Source organism: Porites lutea, chromosome 2 (genome assembly GCF_958299795.1).
Source record: "Porites lutea chromosome 2, jaPorLute2.1, whole genome shotgun sequence".
Classification (NCBI taxonomy): domain Eukaryota; kingdom Metazoa; phylum Cnidaria; class Anthozoa; order Scleractinia; family Poritidae; genus Porites; species Porites lutea.
In genome coordinates this window covers 52,865,598-52,889,386 of record NC_133202.1, presented here as the reverse complement: position 1 = coordinate 52,889,386, position 23,789 = coordinate 52,865,598, and the positions used below count along the sequence as shown (strand labels likewise).

Below are 23,789 nucleotides of genomic sequence, written 5' to 3'. Positions count from 1 at the left end.
GAGTTATTTTTAAGACCAAAGATTCCAAGGGGGATTAGACAACAGCCAATCACATAGCGTGGATGTGTTCCGCGTGGATGACCCACGCTCAGAGCCACGCGTCCTTCACGAATTGACGCAGAAAAAAGTAGCGGAAGACGCGGAGAGCGATATTGCTATTCGTTTCGTCGACGAAAACGATTACAGAGAGATTTCTGTTAAAGCTGTGTCAGCGAAACGGAAATTAAAAGAGAATAGCCCTTCCTCTTCTTGTATAGAGCTAACAGTACAGCAGGGAAATCCTTAACACAGTAAATATTCTCTCAGGATCATTTATAATTTACAGTTTGAAGAGAGCAATTTCTGGTTTGATATTTATTCTTTTATTAGCCTCTTATTATTCAACAAAAATACCACTTGGCGTCCTACTTGCTTTATTGTACAAACGACCGGTTTCAATAGACCGGCGAAATTTCTCATTTTATTAAGGTGACTCGACCCAGTTTTTTTGGGGGGGTACCATCCTACTTTGAAGCTCTCTGGTATCACCAGCTTTACTTTTATCGTAAGTCTAACACATAGAATGGATAACATATAGATCAATCTACAATAAAACATAAAATTTTTGGCAATCGAAGTAAATGTCACGTGGTTATAATGCCACGCCCCTTTGAGGTCTGAGTCGAAAATCTGCTGTTGCCGGCATTTTTTCGTGAAAATCTCCCGGCTACACATAGTGCGCATTAGTGCCTTGCGCTGAACAGAGTTTCACCAAAATCGCAAAGACCCAATTCGAGAAATTCAGCGGTTTCCAAATTTAGGTCATAATTTATGCGAAATGATAAGCAAACTTTACACGATTATATCTAATAAACTATGAGACTTATTTCCTTATTTACTTCCGACTTTCTCGTCGCCGCCCCTTACTCATTGTGGTCCGTCAGAAACAGAATATTCTCGGGGCAAATTCAATTGCTCCTGCGGATAGCATCCCAAACGTTTTTGCGACTCATCGGTAGTTCCTTTGTGTCTGGTTAGGAAAGTACAAAATAAAAGTTTCCCTTGCACGCACAAGCTTGGTGAACGAACCGGGCAAGTGTGGCGAGACAATAGCCGTCGTGTATGAACTCACGAAAAGAACTCAGGAGAAACTGTTCGCCGAATGGGCACAATAATACAAAGCATTTTTTGTGTCCAATCAGGAGCCGGCATCCCCCCGAATTTTTGGAAATAGTTCGGTGAGAGTCGGTACCCAGGGGCTCTTCCGCCCTTACTTGAAAACTTTCGTCCCGCCTTTTCTCCCGACCCGACTGACTGCCCCTGGGTCTCCGAGGATGTGAGGTTACGACAACTTCGAGTTAAACTGATTTCACGGGTTGTCAAAAAGTCTAGCGATTCCCTTTTCCCAGGTGAGCGCCGACTCATTTCGCTTCAATGTTAAGGAATGCTCTCGATCTCTTTACGCTTTCATTATTTTTCGCCCGACATGTTTTGCACGGCGTTTAGTCAAGCGAAACCTCCACGAAACATCCACGCAGCGCGCGAGGTAACTTTATCCCGATTCTAAAAATAACTCGAGACGAATTACCTATGGAATAGGGTGTGTATGGGGGATGCCTTCTCTGTCCCCTTTATCCTCTCTTGGTTTGAAATCAAAATGTTAATAGCGCGAGGCCTTAGTGACATTAACTCAACACTTTCTGCGCGGCATCATGTCATTATTTTGCTGCCGTTCTCTTTGCCTTTGTCTATTCATTCTAGCTCTGTCTCGGTTTGCTTGCCGGCGTTTTTCACTATAATTTTCTCTTCTTCTTCTCGCCCTGGCTCTCTCTACTTGCCGACTTCCCTCGCTAAAATTTTATCTTCTTCCTCTACTTCTAACGCACTCTCTTTGGCGATCGTTTTCCCTTGCTTTATTCGTGTTGGCTCTTGCTCTCTGCCGTTCACCTTCTCTTTGCTCTCTGCTTAAAACCTGCCGTCTACACGCTAAAATCTCTCTGCTTTTGTTTGTTGACATAATAGCTTTCGTAAGTTGTAATAAAAAGTTATAAAGGCTCTGTCGAAAAATCTTTTTGCTAAGTTGCTTTGAAATTTCTCTTTTCAAAACCAGTTGCGCGATATAATTGCGCGACGTTGCGCCATGCGATTTCCCGCCAAAAAAACTATACTTTCCCCTACCCCAAGAGTCCATGCGGACTACTTTCCACTACCCGGAAAGTCCGTACGGACAAACGTACGCTGAAATCATAACCAAATTTTCTCGAATGGATAGTTTACCAAATTATACACAATTATTGGATGAGGTTTTTGTGATATCCGGAATAATCAAGGTGGAGGTAAGTGTTATCAGCCGAAGCCGAAGGCTGAGGCTGATAACACTAACCGAGACCTTGATTATTCCGGATATCACAAAAACCGAATCTAATAATTGTTTTATCATACTTTATCTTCAAGTAATTTCTCAATTTCTTGCTGGGTCGATGAAGCGAATCGAGAAGCCATTCTTACTTCGCTGTCCGCGAACTTGACATTGCTGTCCGTGCACTTGACATTGCTCTCGGAAATCATGCATTGCGCGCGCAACCTACAGATTATTCACTAATCTGTAGGTACAGATTAGTGAATAATCTGTAGGTTGCGCTGTTTCCCAGAATTAACTGTAGGGTTTTAGCCAATGAGAAGACAGATGGTGACTACAATGTATAATAATCTTAGTTATGCTGCTCCGCTCGCGCGCGCTTCGTGCGCAAGGAGCTCCGCTATAACATGAAACGAGGTGCACCATGGGATACTATTCGATCGTCGTCTGATTAGTGAGTATAACGAAAGTTTTCTTCCCTTATTATAGGTGCACCACATGCATGCTATGTTCTTTAATTCACCATTCAAGTCATGCTATCAATCGCTGTTAACGGTGCTTCGATTATTTGGAATGTAACTCCTGATTACTTGGATTGTGACTCCTGAAGTTACTACAGGGCCAACGGTGCTGAGGTGTTTCATAAAATCGTATAAACAATAAATATTTGACGCGCGAACCTAGCCGTAATCTAGATCTTGCTTGAAATGACAGACCTCAAAGTAGATAACAGTCCGCTTCAAAACGTCTTCTTTAAGGTGTTTAGCAGAGGAAAATCCAAGAACTGCTTTCGAACGGTTAGATAAAAATAAGGTAATTTGAATTCGTTTATTGGCCGCTAAGATTGGCCGTTTTCACACTAGAGACGGATTATCCGTCTAAACGGATGATCCATCTTCCCCTGATCTTCAAGATCCGTCAAAACTGGTGGAAAAACAGATGAATAAAGTCAGGCGGACTGTCCATCCAAAATTACGACCGTTCCATTTTTAAATTAAGACGTATTATCTGTCTGACGCGAATTATCTGACGGATATCCCGTCTCTAGTGTGAATACGGACATTGTAACGTTACTCTATTGACGAGAGACAAGACACAACTCTAGTCTGTCGACGTGTCAGATGTTACTCGCGTTGCAATTAGGGCACAAAAGACAAATGTTTGTTTGACCGGCTGCGCCAGCTTATTGCTTACATCAAGAGAGGATAAAAGAGACAGAGAAGGCATCCTCCATACACACCCTATTCCATAGGTAATTCGTCTCAAGTTATTTTTAAGACCACCGATCCCAAGGGGGATTAGACAACAGCCATCACATAGCGCGGATGTGTTCCGCGTGGATGACCCACGCTCAGAGCCACGCGTCCTTCACGAATTGAGGTAGAAAAAATGGCGGAAGACGCGGAAAGCGATATTGCTATTCGTTTTGTGGACGAAAACGACTACAGAGAGATTTCTGCTAAAGCTGTGTCAGCGAAACGGAAATTAAAAAAGAATAGCCCTTCCTCTTCTTGTATAGAGCTAACAGTACAGCAGGGAAATCCTTAACACAGTGAATATTCTCTCAGGATCATTTATAATTTACAGTTTGAAGAGAGCAATTTCTGGTTTGATATTTATTCTTTTAGGAGTCTTTTATTATTCAACAAAAATAACACTTGGCGTCCTATAATAATAATTATAATAATAATAATTTAATAACTTCTAGAGCGCTATTTACATTCACTGATCAACAGCTCTTAACAACTTAAAAAAACTACAATAAATTCAAATTTGTAAAACTAATTACACGTACATGAATATAGCCTGTTCAAGGCTCCGAGATAGTGGTGAAAAGTCGTTGAGTAAACTGAAAAGAAATGCGAAAAACGCGCGGGGACTGGGGAGATACAGGGCGGCGGAGCCTGTACGCATTTTTTTAACGGCCTGTTCCGGTATATCAGTTCCTGATATACCCTCTGATTGGTCAATTAAGTTAACATCATCACCTAGTAGCGTGGTCATCAGTTTGTCATCACCAAGATGGCCAACGCGAATCGTGCGTGTGATCTTGATGAATCCGCGTTGTCTTGTGCTTTGGACGAGTGTTAACCTGAGATCAGGCGTTATTATTATTATTTTTTGGCATGATCCCAGGCTAGACGAGTGTCTGCGACTTGGCTCGAGGTAAAGATGTTTTCGCTATTTTGCCAAAATTAACCGAGTTCGGCAAAAGTTTAATCTTTCAGCTATTCCTACGCTTGGCTAAAGCTGCGCTAACCTTAGAAAACTCTACGATAACAGTCGTTTCGCCGCTGATATCTATAATGCGAGACCAAGTGGAATACTGAATTTAAAAAACTTGGACTTTCGGCCGCAGCTATTGGCTTCGGTGAAGATTAGAGGGAGAGGAGGACGAGAAGAAAGCGAGAGAAGGAAAGTGCGAAATTGTTTTCGGTAGTCCGGAGTCCTGGCTGATCATAATTTGGCAATAACAAAACAGTCCAAAGACTGTTAAGCTTTTAAAAGCTATTACCAAGGGAGAAACTACGCGCTCCAGTCAAAAGACTCACACTATTATAAGAGAAACACTGAGCTGCATGGTGTTTACTGAGTCACAATGCAATTCTCCTTAGTTGATGTAGCTTAAGTTTAAGCTGCACTTCATTCTCATAATTCTGGATCTGTAAATCACTATCCGTGATAATTTAACTTTCTGCAAAGAAAACTGACAAGCTGGGCCCAGCGTGATACAACATTGCAGAAAAACATTACATTTACGGACTAAAGAAAATCACTTAGTTAGTCAGATCCAGAGGGCACTTTGGAGAAAATCAAAACCCTTATTCAGCCGCAATAAAAAGCTTTACGTTCAAAAGAGGTCAAAGAAAATACTCTCTTATCAGAGGGCAAATCCTGCCGACCAGAAACAAAAGCCACAGTAAATCGATATGTGTGCCATGACCTCTCAGTGTGAAACAAGATGCTAAAATCACATTTGCTCAGTGAAAATGCAGAGCCTTCCAGAGCATAACCTACCCAACAGAGGAAAACACTTACCGCCCCCTTTTATTACTATAAAACCTGCAGCACTTTGAATGATCGAGTGCAAGATTCGCAGACGCCGTTGACGAATTCGTAGCCTGCGAACAGCAGATGTATTTCTGGTCGTCGCTTCGGCGGGTGAAACTAGAAACTAGGGCCGAAAAAACCGGATGCTCTCACAGGATAACGAATTGGAAGACATAAATTTCCACAAATTCGCACAAGGAGTTCGCGTCACGCGAAATGCTCGCGCGAGAAATTGAGAATGATTGCAGCTAACTGAAGTGTTAACAGTTTTGACAGCCGAATCCAGATGTGACAAAAATGGGCGGAAGAGGGTCGTTAAAGAAATGCTAACAGGCTCTCTCTCCCATTTTTCTCGCCGCCTTCCCCCTTTCCTAAGTCGCGCGCGTCTTATTTTCGCTTTGCTCGTTTTAATACGTCCGCACTATACTATCTGAGAGCCTGGCACAGGCTAACATGAATATTACTTGCTATTTGCTTTATTGTCAAACGACCGGTTTCAATTTACCGGCGAAATTTCTCATTTTATGAAAGCACTGAGGATACGATAACTTCGAGTTAAACTGATTTCACGGGTTGTCAAAGAGTCGAGCGATTCCCTTTTCCCAGGTGAGCGCCGACTCATTTCGCTTCAATATTCAGAAATGCTCTCCATCTCTTTTCCCTTTCATTGCCTTTCGCCCGACATGTTTTGCATGGCGTTTAGTCATGCGAAACCTCCACGAAACATCCACGCAGCGCGCGAGGTAACTTTATCCCGATTCTAAAAATAACTCGAGACGAATTACCTATGGAATAGGGTGTGTATGGGGGATGCCTTCTCTGTCCCCTTTATCCTCTCTTGCTTACCTGTATTAAGAGCGACGGTCAGGAAATATCAACCATCGAGTGGCAAGAGTTGAAAAATCGATTGCCTTCATTTTTTGTCCATAAATAGCTTTTAGGTTGATGAGTAATCTGATGTAAGTTGTTCTCGCAAAAAGCCTTTTATTTTCGAGAAAAGAAAGAATATCAGTTTTCGTGGTCGGAGTCTCAAAATGGCCGTATTTTCAAACCGAAATTTGCCAGCATCAGGATCCTCGCGTTCGCAAATAAAGCCGCAAGGAGAAATTTGGACACTTTCCATCAACAGAACAACTCTTCTTCTTTCACTAGAAGATACTTTCAAAGCAATATCAAGACTCGTTGAACTAACATAATTCAGAAACGAAGAACAAGTTTTTACGGTGACAAAAACTTTAATTTAGTAGTTATTGTCTGCGGCATTTTTCTTCATGTGGTATAGCTCCAAATTTTCCTGGTCCTCGTTTATTCACACATTTAGACATTCATCTAAAGCATACCTGAGAATTGGCTTGGGTTTCCTAAGGCAGCCTCCAAACGAAAGCATCAAAGTCCGGTAAAAATAGTGAAGCGTGACCAAAATAACTTATTTAACGGCTCCAAGTTTCCTAGATCGTAAAGTAACAAGACAAATATCTTCCTGTTCCGTCATCCTTAGCGAATTACTATTGTTAAAGTCCATATTTTTCGATAAAAAGTAAGTACCAGAAAAAGCGCGTTTGAGTTTTTCTTCTTCAAAATACTCTCGGGATCGAAAATGTTACTCTTTCAAGAATTGCATTGCGTTACTACAGTGATTCCGTGACTGTCATTTTAACGGCTTCGTCTCTTCAAACGTATGTTATGTCACGTGCAGTCACGGAACAGATTGTCACGCAGAGTCGCTGTCTGGTAGGGTTCAGCATTTCAAAATGGCTAAAATTAACCCAGTTTCACCTTTTCACCCCACTCTTTGATTGGAAAAAGAAATTTTGCAATGGGAAAACGTACAACAAGTACAAAAAAACGAGCCTTGGCTGTAAATATCTACTTTTGTGAGTTTCGAAATTGGAAGTGTTTACACAATTACCGCCGGCCTACCATGAAAATTCCTGAACTTCGAGGGTGTGTACGGAGATTACATTCAATAACCCAAGCCAATTCCCAGGTATGTTTTACATGAATGTCTAAATGTGTGATTTAAATAGCATTAAGAGAATCTGGAATTATACCACATGTTAAATATTGCCGTTGAAAATGAGTAACGAACTTAAGTTTTTGTTATCCTGAAAACCAATCCGTCATTTTTGAATTATTTCAGTACGACGAGCTTCGCTGTTGCCCTGAAAGTATCTTTTAGTGGAAGAAAAAGAATTTTTCTGTTCATGGAAAGAGTCCAAATTTCTCCATGAGGCTTCGTTTGCGAACGCGAGGAAAGTTAATATTAGCGAATTTCACGTTAAAAATTAGGGCAGTCTGAGACTCCGACATCATATCGACATCCTACCTTCTAATTTTTCTCACAAATAAAAAGCTTTCGGCAGGAACAATCTACTTTAGGTTTTTTGTCTACCTAAAAGCTATCTATGAACAAAAAATGAAAGAAATTGATTTTTCAACTCTTGCCACGAAATTAAGATTTTGGTCGATTTTTCCTGACCGGCGCTCTTAATAAAAGTGGTGACCAATCATTTTTATCAAGAGCCATAATGGCTTCATCCGGCGAGTAATACTGAGTCAAACTTTAAATGACATTTTTGGTTAAGTAAACATACGTTGCCATTTCTAACTGGATTTGAGACACTGAATTTTCGAAACTGAATCGAATCGCAGTTTCTCTTACCACGCTGACAACACTCTCACACCGATTTGCTCCAATTCCCACTTTTAATAGGCAACCCAAGCCCTTCCCCGAACATAAATGTCAACTGAACTATGGCTTAAATTAGACGCCCTTTCTAATCCTGTTTCAGCAGAGTACTTGTTTTTTTATGTCCTATTGTAACTTTATTATTTCATTTACTGTACGCTAACCAAACGAGACGAGTCCTACCCATGAGAGAAGGCTTTTTTTACACTGAGTATCATTGCATTCACCATTGAAAGTGAGGATAACTGAAGGGAAAAATGCATAGACCAGATACTCGGTTGCTTCAGTTACGTCGAAGTGGAAAAGTGGCCGCGTTTTCGTCGTTTGTAGACCTGCTAAATAATTCTACCACGCCTGCGCGGACTCCCTGTATCTTCATGGCGTATATGATAGGATTTGCTAACGAATTGCCGAAGAAAAACACTAAAACTATCATTCTTGCGTGAAAGTATGGCCGTAAAGGATAGATAAAAGTGGTCACACACAAATATACTATAACTGGTAGCAACGCCAAAAGGGATACAACCGTAACAATGAAGAGGGTGGAAGTTATGCGTCGTTCGCGGTTGATCACTCCATTCCTTTGGAGGTAGGTGAGCGGACTGCGTCGAATCTTGACAAAAATGGAAATGTATGAAATGCAAATGAGAGCAACAGCAATTGCATAAAACGGTGTATATAAGGTAGAATTAGTTATCATTTCTAATTCAGGATGTCCATGTGTCATAAGTGCAATCTGAATAGTCTCTCTGATACGGGCCGTTACCCAAATGACAACTATAATAATAGAATAAACCCATTTTTTCAAGAAAAGATGCCTTAAAGGGCATAATGTTGCGTGCATTCTCTCTAAAGAAATAGCAAATAGATCGGCAATGGAGGCAAAGTGAAAGAAATTGGAGAAAGTAAACTTTAAATAGAATTTCCAGTCAAATCTGAAAGCCGACTCATCCAGTTCCCATATATAACAATCTTCCCAATTAACCCTTTCAACTTGCAGAGGGCCTGATATTCCTAGAGCCAAGAGATCGACTGTCGCCAGATTCCGAATTAGTAAGTATGTACCACGACGCTGGAGTTGTCGATGTTTCGCAAATACAATGACAATCAAGAGATTTAAGATGAATACCGAGAGAGACTCCATAATGAGCACAATAATCCATGGAATGCACTGTGATTTTGGACTTAAACGAGCAATTCCACTGCTGTTGGTAGCCATTGCCTTCCAGCCCTTTTTTCCTAAGGGAGGACGTAGCTGCACACTGCCTTACAGTGAATGGTTTCCTAGGTAACCTGGAAAAATCACGTATTTGTATTTGTATTTTTCCTCCAATTAGCATTAATTGCAAACATCATCAGAAAATGAAATAATACCAAGTAGGAGAGGGGCACATCTAGGCAGACTAATATCGTGCCCCTCAGCTAAATTGTATGTCATGACAAAGAAAAAAAGATACAGTATAAACAACACAACAGATTATTTATATAAAATTAGTACTGAGAAGCATAACAAAAATCATGTAAAGCCGAATTTAGGTCACTCAACTATAAATTTTCGTTCAAAAAATTGTAACTAAAGAATTTTAAACATACTCGAATAAAGTTGAGTACAGTCAATCCCCGCTTTACAGATACCCACACAATACGGACACTTCATTATTACGGACAGTTTTCTTTGTCCCTGAGGTAAGAAAGCTCTTACATTGTCTCTAAATTCGACCTGCTTTATACTGACTCCCCCGTTAATACGGGCACTTTCTATGACCCCCTCAGTGTCCGTATTAACAAGGTTTGACTGTAAGGCTTTTGTAAAAGACAGTTTACTCCCAGACCCTTCATAAAAATCAAAAGTGCATGAAATCGCGTTTAGATACCTAGCATATCATGTCCCGTTGCTTCACTTGAACAACGCAATGAATTGAAAGGATTTTTCTACCTGTGCGACATTACGAACGTGCGTATCTGCAAAATGCCAAGGACCAAAAAAAATAAAAAAAAAGAAGAACAAATTATCAGAGGGGAAGAAGATCTGAAGAAGACAATTGTTGGAAAAAGTGAGAAATCCTATATAACCCTACTTGAACAGCTGTCAAATATTTTTTCCCGCCTTTACCACACCCTAAGACACGAAGTGCTGCATATAGATCACAGTCCTTGGAGGAGGGGGGGGGGGGGGGGGAGGGGGGAGTGCAATAATAGTATAATAATACAAGAATTTATATAGCGCCATTTCCGTGAGCTCAATGGCGAATGCCAAAAAATAAAAATATATATTTGAGTTATTAAAGAAAATAAATTACATATATTCGACTTGCTAAGATTAACTAAGGATAATATATACAATAACTAAGGAAAATATATACAATAAAAGAAAAAAGGGTAGTCAACTAACTGGAAAGCCTCTAAAAAGGAGTGTTTTAATCTCATTCTTAAAAACATCAAGGTTCTGGATTGATCTTATGTTATCGGTTAGGACGTTCCAGAGACTGGGTGCAGCAACTTGAAAAGATCTGTCACCGTAAAACTTGAGATTAGACTTTGGTGTTACAAGCAGATTTTTTGAAGAAGATCGTAATTGCCTCGTCGGATTATAGGGCTGAAGGAGATCAGTGCTTTATATTTTGGCGCCATGCCATTCAGTGCTTTGTACGTAAGAAGTAGTATTTTGTACGTAATTCGTTGTCTGACTGGTAGCCAGTGTAGTCTACGAAGAACTGGTGTTATATGTTCTGAGCTTCGAGTTCAAGTCACCAGCGAGCTGCGCAGTTTTGTACACACTGTAGCTTATCAATAAGCGACTGGGGTAAGCCATATAGAAGAGCATTACAGAAATCCAACTTAGACGAAATAAATGCATGAACAAGTGTCTCAGCATTATCCTGAGAGAGACAGTTTCTTATCTTTGCTATGTTTCGTAAATGATAGAAGGCCGTTTTTCAGGTGTTCATGAATCAAAAATTAAGTAAGAGTAACTTACGAGTTGAAAGAAACAATACACTAAATCTGGAGTGAGGCGTATTCAAAAGGCTGACAGCACTTCATGATTTCCGTTTTGTATATTTCATGGACAAAAGCAGAATCTATGAGTTGATCCACTATCGTTTGGGACGACACTTAGTCTCTCTTACATTCTGCTGCAATTCGATTGACGAGTTCTTCATCCGCTAGATAACATGCTGAGTACAGAGCTAGTTCGATGACACATCTTTCACGAAGTCCAACATACTTTAACTCATTCCCGACAAGCAGCTTCAATCACCAGTTACATTCAATGAAACACACTCCGGAGATGGGTCGCTTTGTTCGGCTAAATTAAATCCACGTTTTTTGATACAATCAAAACTCGAAATTACTGACCTAAGATAATAACACGTGTACAAGCGGAACGATTCTTTGAAAGGGAATTCTCCGACAACTCTATGTATTTGATGGCAAACGTTGATTAAAGAATCCTAACCAATTTCCAACGCTTTTGTTCATTTCTTCACGAATTTTGGCTGTAGTCCCATTCTAGCCTTGGCGCCGCCATTTTGGATTTGCCATTACTTGCCAGGCGTTCTCGGCGAATTTTCAAGACAAACTTGACAGGTGACGTCAAATCCGAAATCGTCGAGGACGACTGGGAAAGAGGCCTCATTAATTCTTACCCAAACGTGAACTTTCAAGCACTAGAATCTCGCGTTCTATCTTGAACTTCAAGAGTGGCGTTCTGGGGTCGGCGACCTGACTCACAGACGTAAACACATGTGCACTATATTCACACTGGCGCGAGTAATTTTCGGTCGGCGCTCGTGACCTCAAGAACGTCTGCTGCTTAAGCTCTCTAATAAAATGTTCCCAAGTAAAATTTTGAAAAAGTCGCTAAGTTTGGTAGTAAAAAAATTAAGTAGTGAAGGTTATAGAGAGCAGAAGAAGAGGGGCGGGTAGGGCGGTTTTGGGCTCAAAGGCCAACCAGGTCTGAATAGGCCTAAAATACAGTGTTAAAAGTGGGACACATTTTGCAATTGCCGATTACCATTAAGTGTTAACCATTTAAACCCCGTGAAATACAAGGAGTAGCACTTTAAATTGAAAGTGACATAATTCAAGGAAGGGGACCTTAAAAGAATGTTATATATAACATATTCCGGGACTTCTAAATCTTATAAACAAGGCAAAGAAAACACAACATAAATGAGCACAACCCTTTATTTCAGCATATGAGGAAACAAACTCCTAAAGCTTACATTTCTCCACATCAGCTCTATGCTACTATAAACTGACCTACGTTAAACAGTGGAGCAACCACTGTTTCGGCTGTCCCATGTAACCCTTATTCTATTTATTTCAGCTACGATGAGGTGTACACTCTCGTGCCAAAGAACTCATCTAGGGCCAGTAACAGATCAGCAATTAGCCATACAATAAACTTGATTCGCCCAAGGTCCACCTTCGCCATCAGAACCGCAAGCTGTAGACTTTCCATACTTGTCAAAGGTCTCTGGTGCCGTAGCACTGGCTGCACACCAGCCACCATTTTGAACCGCAAACATGCTGTAACCAGCTCTAGATGCAGCCACGGCGCACTTTGCTATGGGGTTCTTCCGACTCAGATATGATCCATCCAAAATAGGATCCTTTCCTTCCAAGGGCTGGATTGCTGGGTTTGAGGTGTCCTTGTAACATCCAATAGATGCTAAAATTTAATCAAAGTTAAAAGATCAAAGCTTATATCTCTTGAAGGAGTGACTGAGGATTACTTGACGTTTTTTGTTGAAACTTTGTGAATAAATTCCTTTTCATAGTTTACCATAACAGTAAAGTCTGCAGTTAGATAAGCACAGCTTACGATATCACACACTAACCTTTGATTACATAAACTTGATTAGCCCATGGTCCGCCTTCGCCATCGGATCCACAAGCTGTAGCCTTTCCATACTTGTAAAACGTGTTCCCTGCTGTAGCACTGGCTGCACACCAGCCACCATGTTGAACTGCAAACATGCTGTAGCCTCTTCTCATTGCAGCCGCGGCACACTTTGCAATGGGGTTCTTTCGAGTCCAATATGCCCCATCCAAAATAGAATCCTTTCCTTCCAAGGGTAGGATTGCTCGGTTTCCGGTATCCCTGTAGCATCCAATGGATTCATACCCTGAATATAAAAGAAACTTTGATATAAGACCAGGGCCTGCGCAGGGGGGGGGGGGAGCAAAGGGCTTACGCCCCCCCTTCCCCACCCCATTTGTGTCATGCAAAAAAGTATATTCTTTCCTAAAGATCTTCATTAAAGAAATTCAGTCTTTGATAATAGACTAAGGATCTGGTTCTTCGTCTTAACCACAATAAGTCTTCAGTACATGAATCCTATAAATTAGCCGCTGCTTAAAGACTGGAAAATGCCTTATAATTGCGGATAAAATAACTTCAATAATTTTCAGCAAAGGTGGAAAATATAGCATAATCGTCCGTGTAAGGGACTTTGAGGAAATCATTTCCCCGCGGCATGTGAACTTGAAGAATACCTCTTCTTCACATATAAACTTTACTTATTAGTTTTGTGAAGAGGTGTCTTGATGTTTTTTTTTTAATGTGGGATTTACTATATATATATACTATATATATATATATATATATATATATATATATATATATATATATATATATATATATCCGATGACTGGAGAATTACACATACCTTGTATAAAATATCGTTTCTATATGTATGTATTCAATTCTTTATTGTAATAATAAAACAAATATCTATTATGTCAGCATTTGGAAAAAAATTAAAATAAAATACTTAAATTTTTAAGACGTGTACTTTGTTTATGGACATTTACAAACATTTTGTTCACTTTTGCACACATTTTGTTGGGATTTGTGTCCTTCCTGTTTTCCTTCCATTGTTATTTTGTTGAAAAAAAACAAAACAAAAACAAAAACAAACAAACAAACAAACGTCTTGCACAGTTTCCTTGTAGTTCTCCGAGTATATTGTACAAACATTCTTTGCACTTTTTGTAAACGTTGTAAAAACTTTTTTTTCAACTTTTCATTAACGTTTTCCACCGCTATTTTGTTAAATTTACGAAGATTTTGTTGACATTTCATCTTATCTATTATACAGAGTTTTTTCCTTGAGTATTTTACAAGGACTATGTTCACATTTTAAAAGGTGGAAAGGTTTACAATTTCTGTAAATGTAGATTGAATTTTACAAGGAAAACATTAGGATTTCATGGACATTTTATGCGATGTAGTCTCGCAAAAAGTGGTCAAAATTGCAGACATATTATATTATGGGTTTATAAAATGCCTGTAAGAGTGCACGTTTAAAGACATTGTAATTTACAATTAAGTACGGGAACATCAAGCTTTTTATCAAAAAGTGGCATACATGGAAACGCAATGGATTCAGCTTTTCGACAATAATTTATCAATTCCTTCTTTGCTAAGAAAAATCTGAGCGTGGCGTCCGGTCATCGCAAAGGCAAAGCGTTCTATTCCCGGTCAAGCCTGAATTTTCAGGTTCTTTTGCAACCGCTAAAGTTGTTCATTCTATCGCCAAAATCCTGTTAACTCTCTTATAACCGCTAGATCCGCTTGAACCCGCATAGAAGACGTCCTCGGATCTCTTACCCCAACCCCCACTTTCCTTAGCATGCGCAGTTGAATCCACTGGTTCCCGCCCTTCGGAAACTTCTGCGCGGACCCTGTAATTTCAAATATGCATTTAAATTTTGAGAGTTGGTGCTCTTAAGGGTTAAAGAAGAGTTTACGAAAATGGTTCCTGAGTTAACTTTTCTGTCACTTATCTGATGGTGAACCCAGTCATTGGCATAAAGCCCAGGTTTTATACAAAGGAAAATTATTTTCAAGATGCTTGGTAACTATTATCATTTTGCACTGGCTGATGTCTCTCATCTAAATAAATGACGGGCGTGTATCCAAACGCTACCTTACCTTTGATCACATAAACTTGATTACCCCATGGTCCGCCTTCGCCGTCATCCTTACAAGATGTAGATTTTCCATACTTGTGAAACGTCTTCGCCGCTGTAGCACTGGCTGCATACCAGCCGCCATGTTGAACAGCAAACATGCTGTAACCTGCTCTTATAGCCGCTGCAGCACACTTTGCAATGGGAAACAAAAAGCTGGTTGCGTAAAAAATGAAAACATGTCCAATATTCTTGGCAACTGTTAGCATGAAATGGCTCATGTCTCATCATCAAATTCAGATTGGAGGCGTGTCTCGAAACACAGTCTTACCATTGATCACATGCCGTAACCCGCTCTCATTGCAGCTGCGGCACACTTTTCCACGGGGTTTTTTCGACTCAAATAAGATCCATCCAAAACAGGGTCCTTTCCTTCCAAGGGGTGGATCGCACGATGTGCGGTGTCCTTTTAGCATCCAATCGATTCATATCCTTAATAAGCAAAGATCGTTTAAAAGCCTCTTGAGCTATGAAAACTAAAGACTTTTCTAAAAATTATCTGGGAACATTTGCAGGCTGTCGTAAAGGATATGGCCAAGCATACTTTGAATTCTATGGCAACCGAAATTTGACAGCCATTTTTTTCAAAATTTGCACTTTTCCAATAAAAAGGATTTCTTTTTAAGTTTACTTGCTGAATTTTAAGGTTATATAGGGGTTTCTTTCTTTCTCAAATATATATTTGATCCTTATTAACTAATTCCAGGGAACGCAGGAGAGAGTCCAGAAAAAAAAAAAAAAAGAAAAAAAAAAAAAAGGGAGAAAAACTGGAGTACCCAAGAAAAGCCTTCCGGGGCATGGGAGAGGACCGATAAGAAACTCAACCCACAACCTTCCGAATTTACGATGAAATTTCGTCTGATGCTTCAAAAAGAAGAAAAAAGACACGATGGTTAGCTACTGGTGGCATGTGATGTCTAATAATGCGGGGTGTACATCGAAACACTAGCTGTCTCACCTCTGATTACATAAACGTCATTGGCCCATGGTCCACCCTCACCATCAGATCCACAAGCTGTAGATTTTCCATACTTGTTAAAGGTCTTTGGTGCTGTAGCACTGGCAGCACACCAGCCACTATGTTGAACTGCGAACATGCTGTAACCTGCTCTTATTGCAGCCACTGCGCACTTCTCAATGGGGTTTTTTCGAGTCCAATATGTCCCATCCAAAATAGAATCCTTTCCTTCCAAGGGTAAAATTGCTCGGTTTCCCGTGTCCTTGTAGCATCCAATTGATCCATATCCTAAAAGGAGATATAAACGGAAAAAGAATAAAATTTTCGAATACTGGGAGCTGGTGCTCATGAAAGGGTAAAATAGGGTGAATTTAAGAATTGACTAGCGAGATTCTTTACTTTTATTTGATAGTGAGTCATGTCATCTTTTAGTTTATGGTTATTTTCCATAGTATCAAGCGTCAGTTCTACATCATAGTTACCTCTTCTGCTTAACAATGAGAAAAAGTTGGTTGCTCAAAAAAAAAAGTTTACTGGACGACTGGCAACTGATAGCATACAATGTCTTGTGTCTCTTCTAAGTGACTGATCATGAGGGACCTGAATCGAAACAACGTCTTACCGTTGATGACATAAACTTGATTAGCCCATGGTCCGCCCTCACCATCTGATCCACAAGCTGTAGATTTTCCATACTTGTCAAAGGTCTTTGGTGCTGTAGCACTGGCCGCACACCAGCCGCTATGTTGAACTGCAAACATGCTGTAACCCGCTCTCATTGCAGCCACGGCACACTTTGCAATTGGATTCTTTCGAGTCCAATATGCCCCATCCAAAATAGAATTCTTTCCTTCCAATGGTTGAATTGCTCGACTCGGTTTGTCCAGGTAGCATCCAATGGATGCTAAAATTTTATTTAAAATATAACATTACTGCTGATACATTTTAAGAGAGTATATGAGAATTGCTTTCTAAGTTTTTTTGTATTAAGTTTCGTTGTCGTTGACAACGTTTTGGCGACAATGAACCAAGTCATTTTGAAAGTAGCATACAATATTCAGGTCTTCCTTATCACAAGGAAGATACTTTAGTTTACCTTTGATGACATAAACCTGATTAGCCCATGGCCCTCCCTCGCCATCAGATCCACAAGCTGCAGATTTTCCATACTTGTCAAAGGTCTTTGGTGCTGTAGCACTGGCCGCACACCAGCCACCATGTTGAACTGCAAACATGCCATAACCTGCTCTTCTTGCAGCCTGGGCACACTTTGCGATGGGGTTCTTCCGAGTCCGATATGCTCCATCCAAAATGGAATCCTTTCCTTCCAAGGGCTCGATTGCTCGGTTTGATGTGTCCCTGTAACATCCAATAGTTTCATACCCTAAGCATGTAAATAAAAGTAATGTTCTTGTCAAATCGGCGTTTTATCTCTTTAAGGTTATTCGCGAGGTAATTAATGTGACTAGAGAGGAACCATATTATTTCACTGATATACTTTTTCATTCTCATAGCCTGGAATGCACCATGTTCATCAAACGGCATGTTGTTGCTGTTGTTGTTTTCATAATGTTTAATAACAAATCCGGTAGTCATGGGGCTCCAAATATTTCTCCTGGTCGATTATGGTGTTTGTGTTTTTGTGCAAACGAGCTCCATCAAAACTCAAATGTTTCTTCCTACGAAGAATATATTCCTCGAATATTGACTGTTTTTAACCGTTCGTTCTTTCTTTGCCGTTCGTAAACAGTAGTTAAAACAATGTATCTACTACGTCAACCAATCGGAGCTTCTGACCAGATTCCGAGCAGACCTTATTGACGTCAACAGTATGGATATTTCTGCCGCTGAGGCGAAACGCCCTTAGCGTCGAGGAGCGAGGGGAGACGACTGTACTCGCAGGCTACATTGTAAATAAAACGGTAAAGATAACGTACAAGTTTAAACAACAACAAAAACATCACCATCAACAGCTAACCAAAGGCCCATTGTTTTGAATTAATCCTTGACAGATCCAATATTTCTGGAGTGTCTGCTAGCATTTTTTGATCACCAAAAGTACCGTAAGAATATTTCACGTTATGATATGCATGGCAACAATTCTCAAGGCTGAAGGAAGGCTCATTTTGCTTAGGAAGCCTTTCTTTGCAGGAACGATAGAACAGTAATTAACACCAAGCTTCACAGACTCAAGAGATATTTCTGGTTTGCAGCTAACGTCACGGTTACACTGTTGGTTAACAAAAACAGGAAGTGTGTCCCTTCGCTAATGACTCAATATTTCTTCATGCTTAGTCCCCCCCCCCCCCAAAAACCAAAAACCGTATTGTTTGATTGCCTCGTAGCCTCGTACAGTGGTTCTAATTCAAGATTAACAGATCCCATTTTAAATCTTGCTGTGCACCTGTAAAAATGTAGCAAGTATACTTTAAGCAAAGTTCTTGACATACCGAAATTCTCGCTGTCAACTGTAACGACTGCAATATACAGGAAGAACGCGATCGGCAGGATTTTTTGTGCAGCGTTATGCACTGCTACTTTCATCTCTCTGAAAAAGAGAACATAAAACTCTAACCACGTTTAACAGAAAGGTATTCTTTTTTGGCCAGCGATATATATGTGATGGTGAATTTTAAGCCTGTTGAATACATGAGAAGGATATTTTTCATTTAGCGACACAGGCGGTTCGGAACCTTTATTAGTCGCGCTCCCGCCATTCGTTAGTAGCTCAGTGGCAAACAATCCGGGGTAGTGACCGGATGGTCATAGGTTCAACTCCTGTGGGAGAACATGAATTTTTTCTTCGATGCCGCTGTGCGAAAAAAGGGAAGTAACTTTTTGTTTTTGACTGAACACTGTGCACACCCGGCCGGCGACTCGAAAAAACTCCAATTACTCCCGGTAAGAGTAGGACCTACGATCCCGGACAAAACTACTTGAGAAAGGTTTCCCCTTCATGTCCACTTTCCTACGCAACAAAACTATTTCCAAAACGACGCCTTTGCGGAAAGAAAACCCCTTCCCCCAATTCAATGTTGCTTCCCACAAACGCCCAGGGATCAGGCTTTCTTTTGAATACACAACAACATTGCTTTCAGGGGAAGGGGTAGAGGGAAGAACCGGTACAGCTACGATGTTTAGAAAAATGCTGTCCAAGTATACAATTTTCTCAACAGTTTTGTCCAAGATTGTAGAACGTTCTGGTTACTAGCCTTCATGAACCTAGTTTAATGGTCTTAATTAGCTCCCACTATTCTCTTGCAGCTCAGTGGTAGAGCATCTGGACTAGAAACCATAAGTTAATTCATAGGCTCGACTGGAGACAATTGTGTCACAGAATGAAACAACATCTGAATATTATGTTTTCACCATGCAGGCTTAAACTCACCATCACATCTCTATCATTGCGATGGGTTAATTGTAGATCACTTTCAACACAATTTTGTAGTTAGACTATAACAGTAAAAGAGTGAGCAAATGACAATACTTTACCTCACAAAGGCACTCGGACTTATCTTCGAATGTGTTCCTGACTGGCACTGATATACTGAGCGATGTCTTCGTCTATGCGCGGCTTTTTATTTCAGTATAGTGGGCGTGGTGTGGCAAAACAAAGACAAAAGATATCAGCGCGCTTTAGTTATAAGTTGCACAAAGGCTTACTTCAATATCTAAAATATTGATTACGGCCATGATAAAATTTTAGAAGAACATAGGAGGCATAAAAGATTTCGTGATCTGTTATATGAAGAAGAACAAGGACAAGACATAAAATCATGGTTCCAAACTGGAAAAAAGCACTTCATTCAGTTAAGTTATTGTTAGATGCTGGTCTCAATAACTCCTGATTACCTGCTAAGAAAACATTCCTGTAAGTGGCTATCAACTTTTGAAGTGAGAGAGATCTTCATTTGACTTGACAGTGCAGTGCTGTGCACTTCTTAGCATTCTCATCATGATATTAACAAAAAAGCGTTTGGTCTGTCCCGATCTAGATCTGTTGTTAATTGAAACAATTGCACCAGACTCTAATTTTGACATGAACTCCTCATTTTTTATTTTCTGTTGTTGTTGTCAGTGAAAGTCAACGGTGTGGTCTTACAATTTAAAAAGATACCGCAGATCTTTTCTCTATAACTTCCGAGAGATCCTTAAAGTAATGACCGAGTAATTCTTGAGATGTTCTTTTATCTAAGATTGCGGTTTAAATGCTTTCTCTGCGAAAACGTTGTTTATTCAAGTAGTAAACACTAGTCGTTCTACTGGTCTTTATTATAGAGTACAGGAATAATCAAATACTACGAAGTGCAGGAAAACTCAATCGGCATTAAAATGTCCAAAGATGGTATTATTATTCGCAGGTTCGATTTTGCACTAACTTTACAATTATAAGGACCCCTGACTCAGTGTTTAAAATTTCGCAATTTAAGAATACCAAGACTTTGATAGGCCTTGTTTACGGTTTGTCTTGTCGACGTCATTTTGTCATCGATTGCAAGGTATCGACCGCGTTTTGCTGGTCTTCATCAGGAGACGACGCCGATATCGTTGTGCAGGACTATCAGTAACACCTGTAGCGATACAGACTGTAGTTGATGATTCGTGCATTTCTTTACTTATGTCGCGTGCATTTCAGTTGCATTTGGAAAATCTACTTTTGACCCATTTACAACGATAATAACTCCATCTTAAATTTATTTCGTGGATCAACAGTCATTAAGAAGGCCAGTATGCTTAAAATTGATATAGCCCTAGTACAAATCCTGAACACGCAGCTAAATACTGTTACAACTAGTATTAGTTGACACTACAGCTGCCCCCGCTCTGTATATTGTCGGTCAATAGCATTCTTGCTCGTTGTGTAGCTCTTTGAAATATACCGATTCATAAGGAAGATTTTCTCACATATTCCATACGATAGGTGAGATAAATACAGGAAAAGCAAGGTTCCATGCACAGTTTCAGGTCGATTTACACAGCTTTGATCAAAACATTCTCAGTTTCGAGAATAGTTTATTCTAAACAATAAGATTTAATTTAATTAATCAGAAGTTGAATTTTTTTGTAAGAGCTGCACCAAAGCCAGTTGCTGGGACGTGAAAACATGAACATTTCTTTCAACATATCAATATGATATCCATTGGTATTGTTCAACACTTAAACTGAAAAAAGATACTGAATATATTTGATCCATAACTTCCGAGAGGTTTTTAAAGTACTAACGAAATGATACTTGGTCTGTGATGCATTTGGCATCGCAGTACCGTTGCACATGTGTCGTGGTTGCCTTTTGGAGAGAATGTAACGCTTTGTGAGCAGCCATGACTGCAAGGTCGGTTTCGGAACCAAAATCAATTGCCTTTACAAGTAAATCTGTTTCAGAAGGACCAAGAGGAAGGACAAAACTGTAATTTGGGTCTGCCTAAATTTTCGGTCAGACGTGGAAGTTAGGACCCGTCTAACCAATCAACTAAATCAGACAAAAATGAAAATGCGAAGATCTTCTTTACGTTTATTTCTAATCTTTAAATTCGTACATTGAAAATGATATGAGAATTGCGGAAATACAAATTTTTAATGAAGATATATTCGTCCCGATTGTAACAATAATTTACTTATTAATAAGAAATTAGAAATGAATACCAAAAAAAAACATATTGGGACTTAAATGAGATTCAAAATCAATCGCTTAGCGCAGCAGTGCTTTACCAACTATAAGACCCCCATGATACATAATATGTGTGCAAGCCAATATGTTGAAACTGCTCTATTTTGTTTCTGTAGGTCCCTTGTAGTTTTATATCACATTTATAGTGTGATTTGAAGACAACCCGTAAGTTGGAAATTACCAAGCAAAGCCTTAGTGTAAATCCTGAACACGCAAATAAATACTGTTACTAAAAAAGAAAAAAAAAAGCTAAGTCATGCAACACGGAGCACTTAATATGTAGCATTATCTATCAAGTGCGTTAAGGATAGAAGAACTACCCTAGCATGTCAAAAACCTCATCACAGGCATATTCCTAAATCGGGGAAAATACAATTAAAGATTTAATAGTGAATGAAGAAAGGTAAATTGGATACCTAAATAAAAGATATTATTACTAAATAACGCTTTCAGTATGTTTATGTTCTAGTTAATTTTTTATCTCAGGTAATTTTTGTTTTTCCTTTGTTTCAACTTCATTAGCATACATTACGATACCCAAAAACAAAAGAAAAACAAAAATTACCTGAGATAAAAAATTAACTACAACATTTATGTTATCAGTAACAAAGGGTTCAGCTTGAACAATATCTGAAGTATTTCTTACGGCTATTAAATTTAATCAGTACAGGAACTACAAACGATTTGACCATCTCTCTCGTTGTCTCGGTCAAAACAGGCAATATTCCCATTTAAACTGTTAAATGCATCAGATGGAACGCGGAATATAACGTCGCGAAACCGGAGGCAAAAAAAAAAAAAATTATATTTAGGATCTGCTAGTATCAATAACTCCTGAAGTGGCATCGACTGCTGATCATGAAGTGAGAATGATCTTGATTTGATAACGGTGGTGTCATTGCCTGACATGCACATAGGAACGAACCTGGTTTGATAACAGTGTCACTGACAAATACAAAATGGATTGTTGAAGTTCAGTGAACGGCTCTAGCACTTAGTTCTACTCGTGATATTAAGATCTTGATGTAGAAGTCTAGTTGTTGTTACACAAAAAAAAAAAAAAATAGCGTAAAAGCTGCATCAGAGTGCACGTGAAAACATGAACTCCTCCTTAGACGGAATATCAGATATTTATAATCATACAATAATATTACCTTTATTTTGAATTCTTTTGAAGGTGCAGGTCAATAATGTGGTCTCGAAATTTAAAAATATAAAGTTTGGTCAAATACTTCCGAGCGATTCTCAAAGTATTGAGCAAGTGATCGATACTCGGTGTGTTTTTCGAACCGAAAAAAAAAAGGGTTTTATAAAGAAAATTGTATTCCCCTATGATCATCTTGTCAGTGTTACACTCAAATATCACCGAAGAAATCTTTTCCTAATAAGATATATTACAAATGAACCTCCCCACAACGGCCACCTTGGTGACAGATCAGAAGAAAGTGGCCGTCGAACCTTTGACAGATAATTTTTGATAGGGATTCCGACAGTCATTTTGTTATTGATGGCGACGTTTCCACCGCGCTATGCTGGTCTGATCATCAGGTGACGGTGTTGATATTGCTCCGTGGGACATTTGGTGTTGGACTACAAGGAGCACCGGGCTTGATGCATTTCATGATGGATCCTAGCTTAAGCAACAACGACGGCGACAGCGACAAAATCGTCACTTAAAAAGTGAATTCGTGCTGCTTCAAACTTTATCGTGCTTGCTCCATCTCATTCAATTCGTGAAATGTTGGCATTTTTTTTTTCTGGAATTGGATACTAAAACATTGTATTTAAGTTCAATAAGAGAAAAAGAAAGTCGGTGCGTTGTGTTCACGTCCTCCACATAAGACTTAGGCTCGATGTAAAAACCTGTGACGTTTTTCTTTGTTTTCTAGCTTTTATTTTCCCTCCCCGCTCTTTTACTTGCGTCATTTTTCGCGCGGTCTTTGACTCTTGTTCCTCATTCTTTGCTCCTAGTAGACCGCACAGAAACGCTTGCTACGCAGGCTAGGAGAGAGGTTAAACTGAGGTTAAACGGTGTTTTAACATAAATTGGCGCCTTAATTATTTTCAACTTCATGCCTATCATGATTAGTGATGTAAGCTCAGT

The 23,789-nt window shown here is 39.6% G+C and overlaps 2 protein-coding genes across 2 annotated transcripts in view; both read right to left on the bottom strand.

The window, feature by feature from the left end:
- Window positions 1-12,254: 12,254 nt before the first annotated feature.
- Window positions 12,255-23,789, bottom strand: part of LOC140929008 (uncharacterized) — a 136,320-nt gene continuing 124,785 nt past the window's right edge. The window contains exon 11 of the mRNA XM_073378821.1: window positions 12,255-12,753. Within this exon, the coding sequence (XP_073234922.1) occupies window positions 12,464-12,753 (290 nt within the window). The 3' untranslated portion in view covers window positions 12,255-12,463. The remainder of the gene's footprint in view (window positions 12,754-23,789) is intronic.
- Window positions 15,357-23,789, bottom strand: part of LOC140929009 (uncharacterized) — a 30,873-nt gene continuing 22,440 nt past the window's right edge. The window contains exons 4-6 of the mRNA XM_073378822.1: window positions 16,640-16,921; window positions 16,018-16,305; window positions 15,357-15,491 (exon numbers count right to left, since the gene is read on the bottom strand). Coding sequence (XP_073234923.1) covers window positions 15,469-15,491; window positions 16,018-16,305; window positions 16,640-16,921 — 593 coding nt within the window. The 3' untranslated portion in view covers window positions 15,357-15,468. The remainder of the gene's footprint in view (window positions 15,492-16,017; window positions 16,306-16,639; window positions 16,922-23,789) is intronic.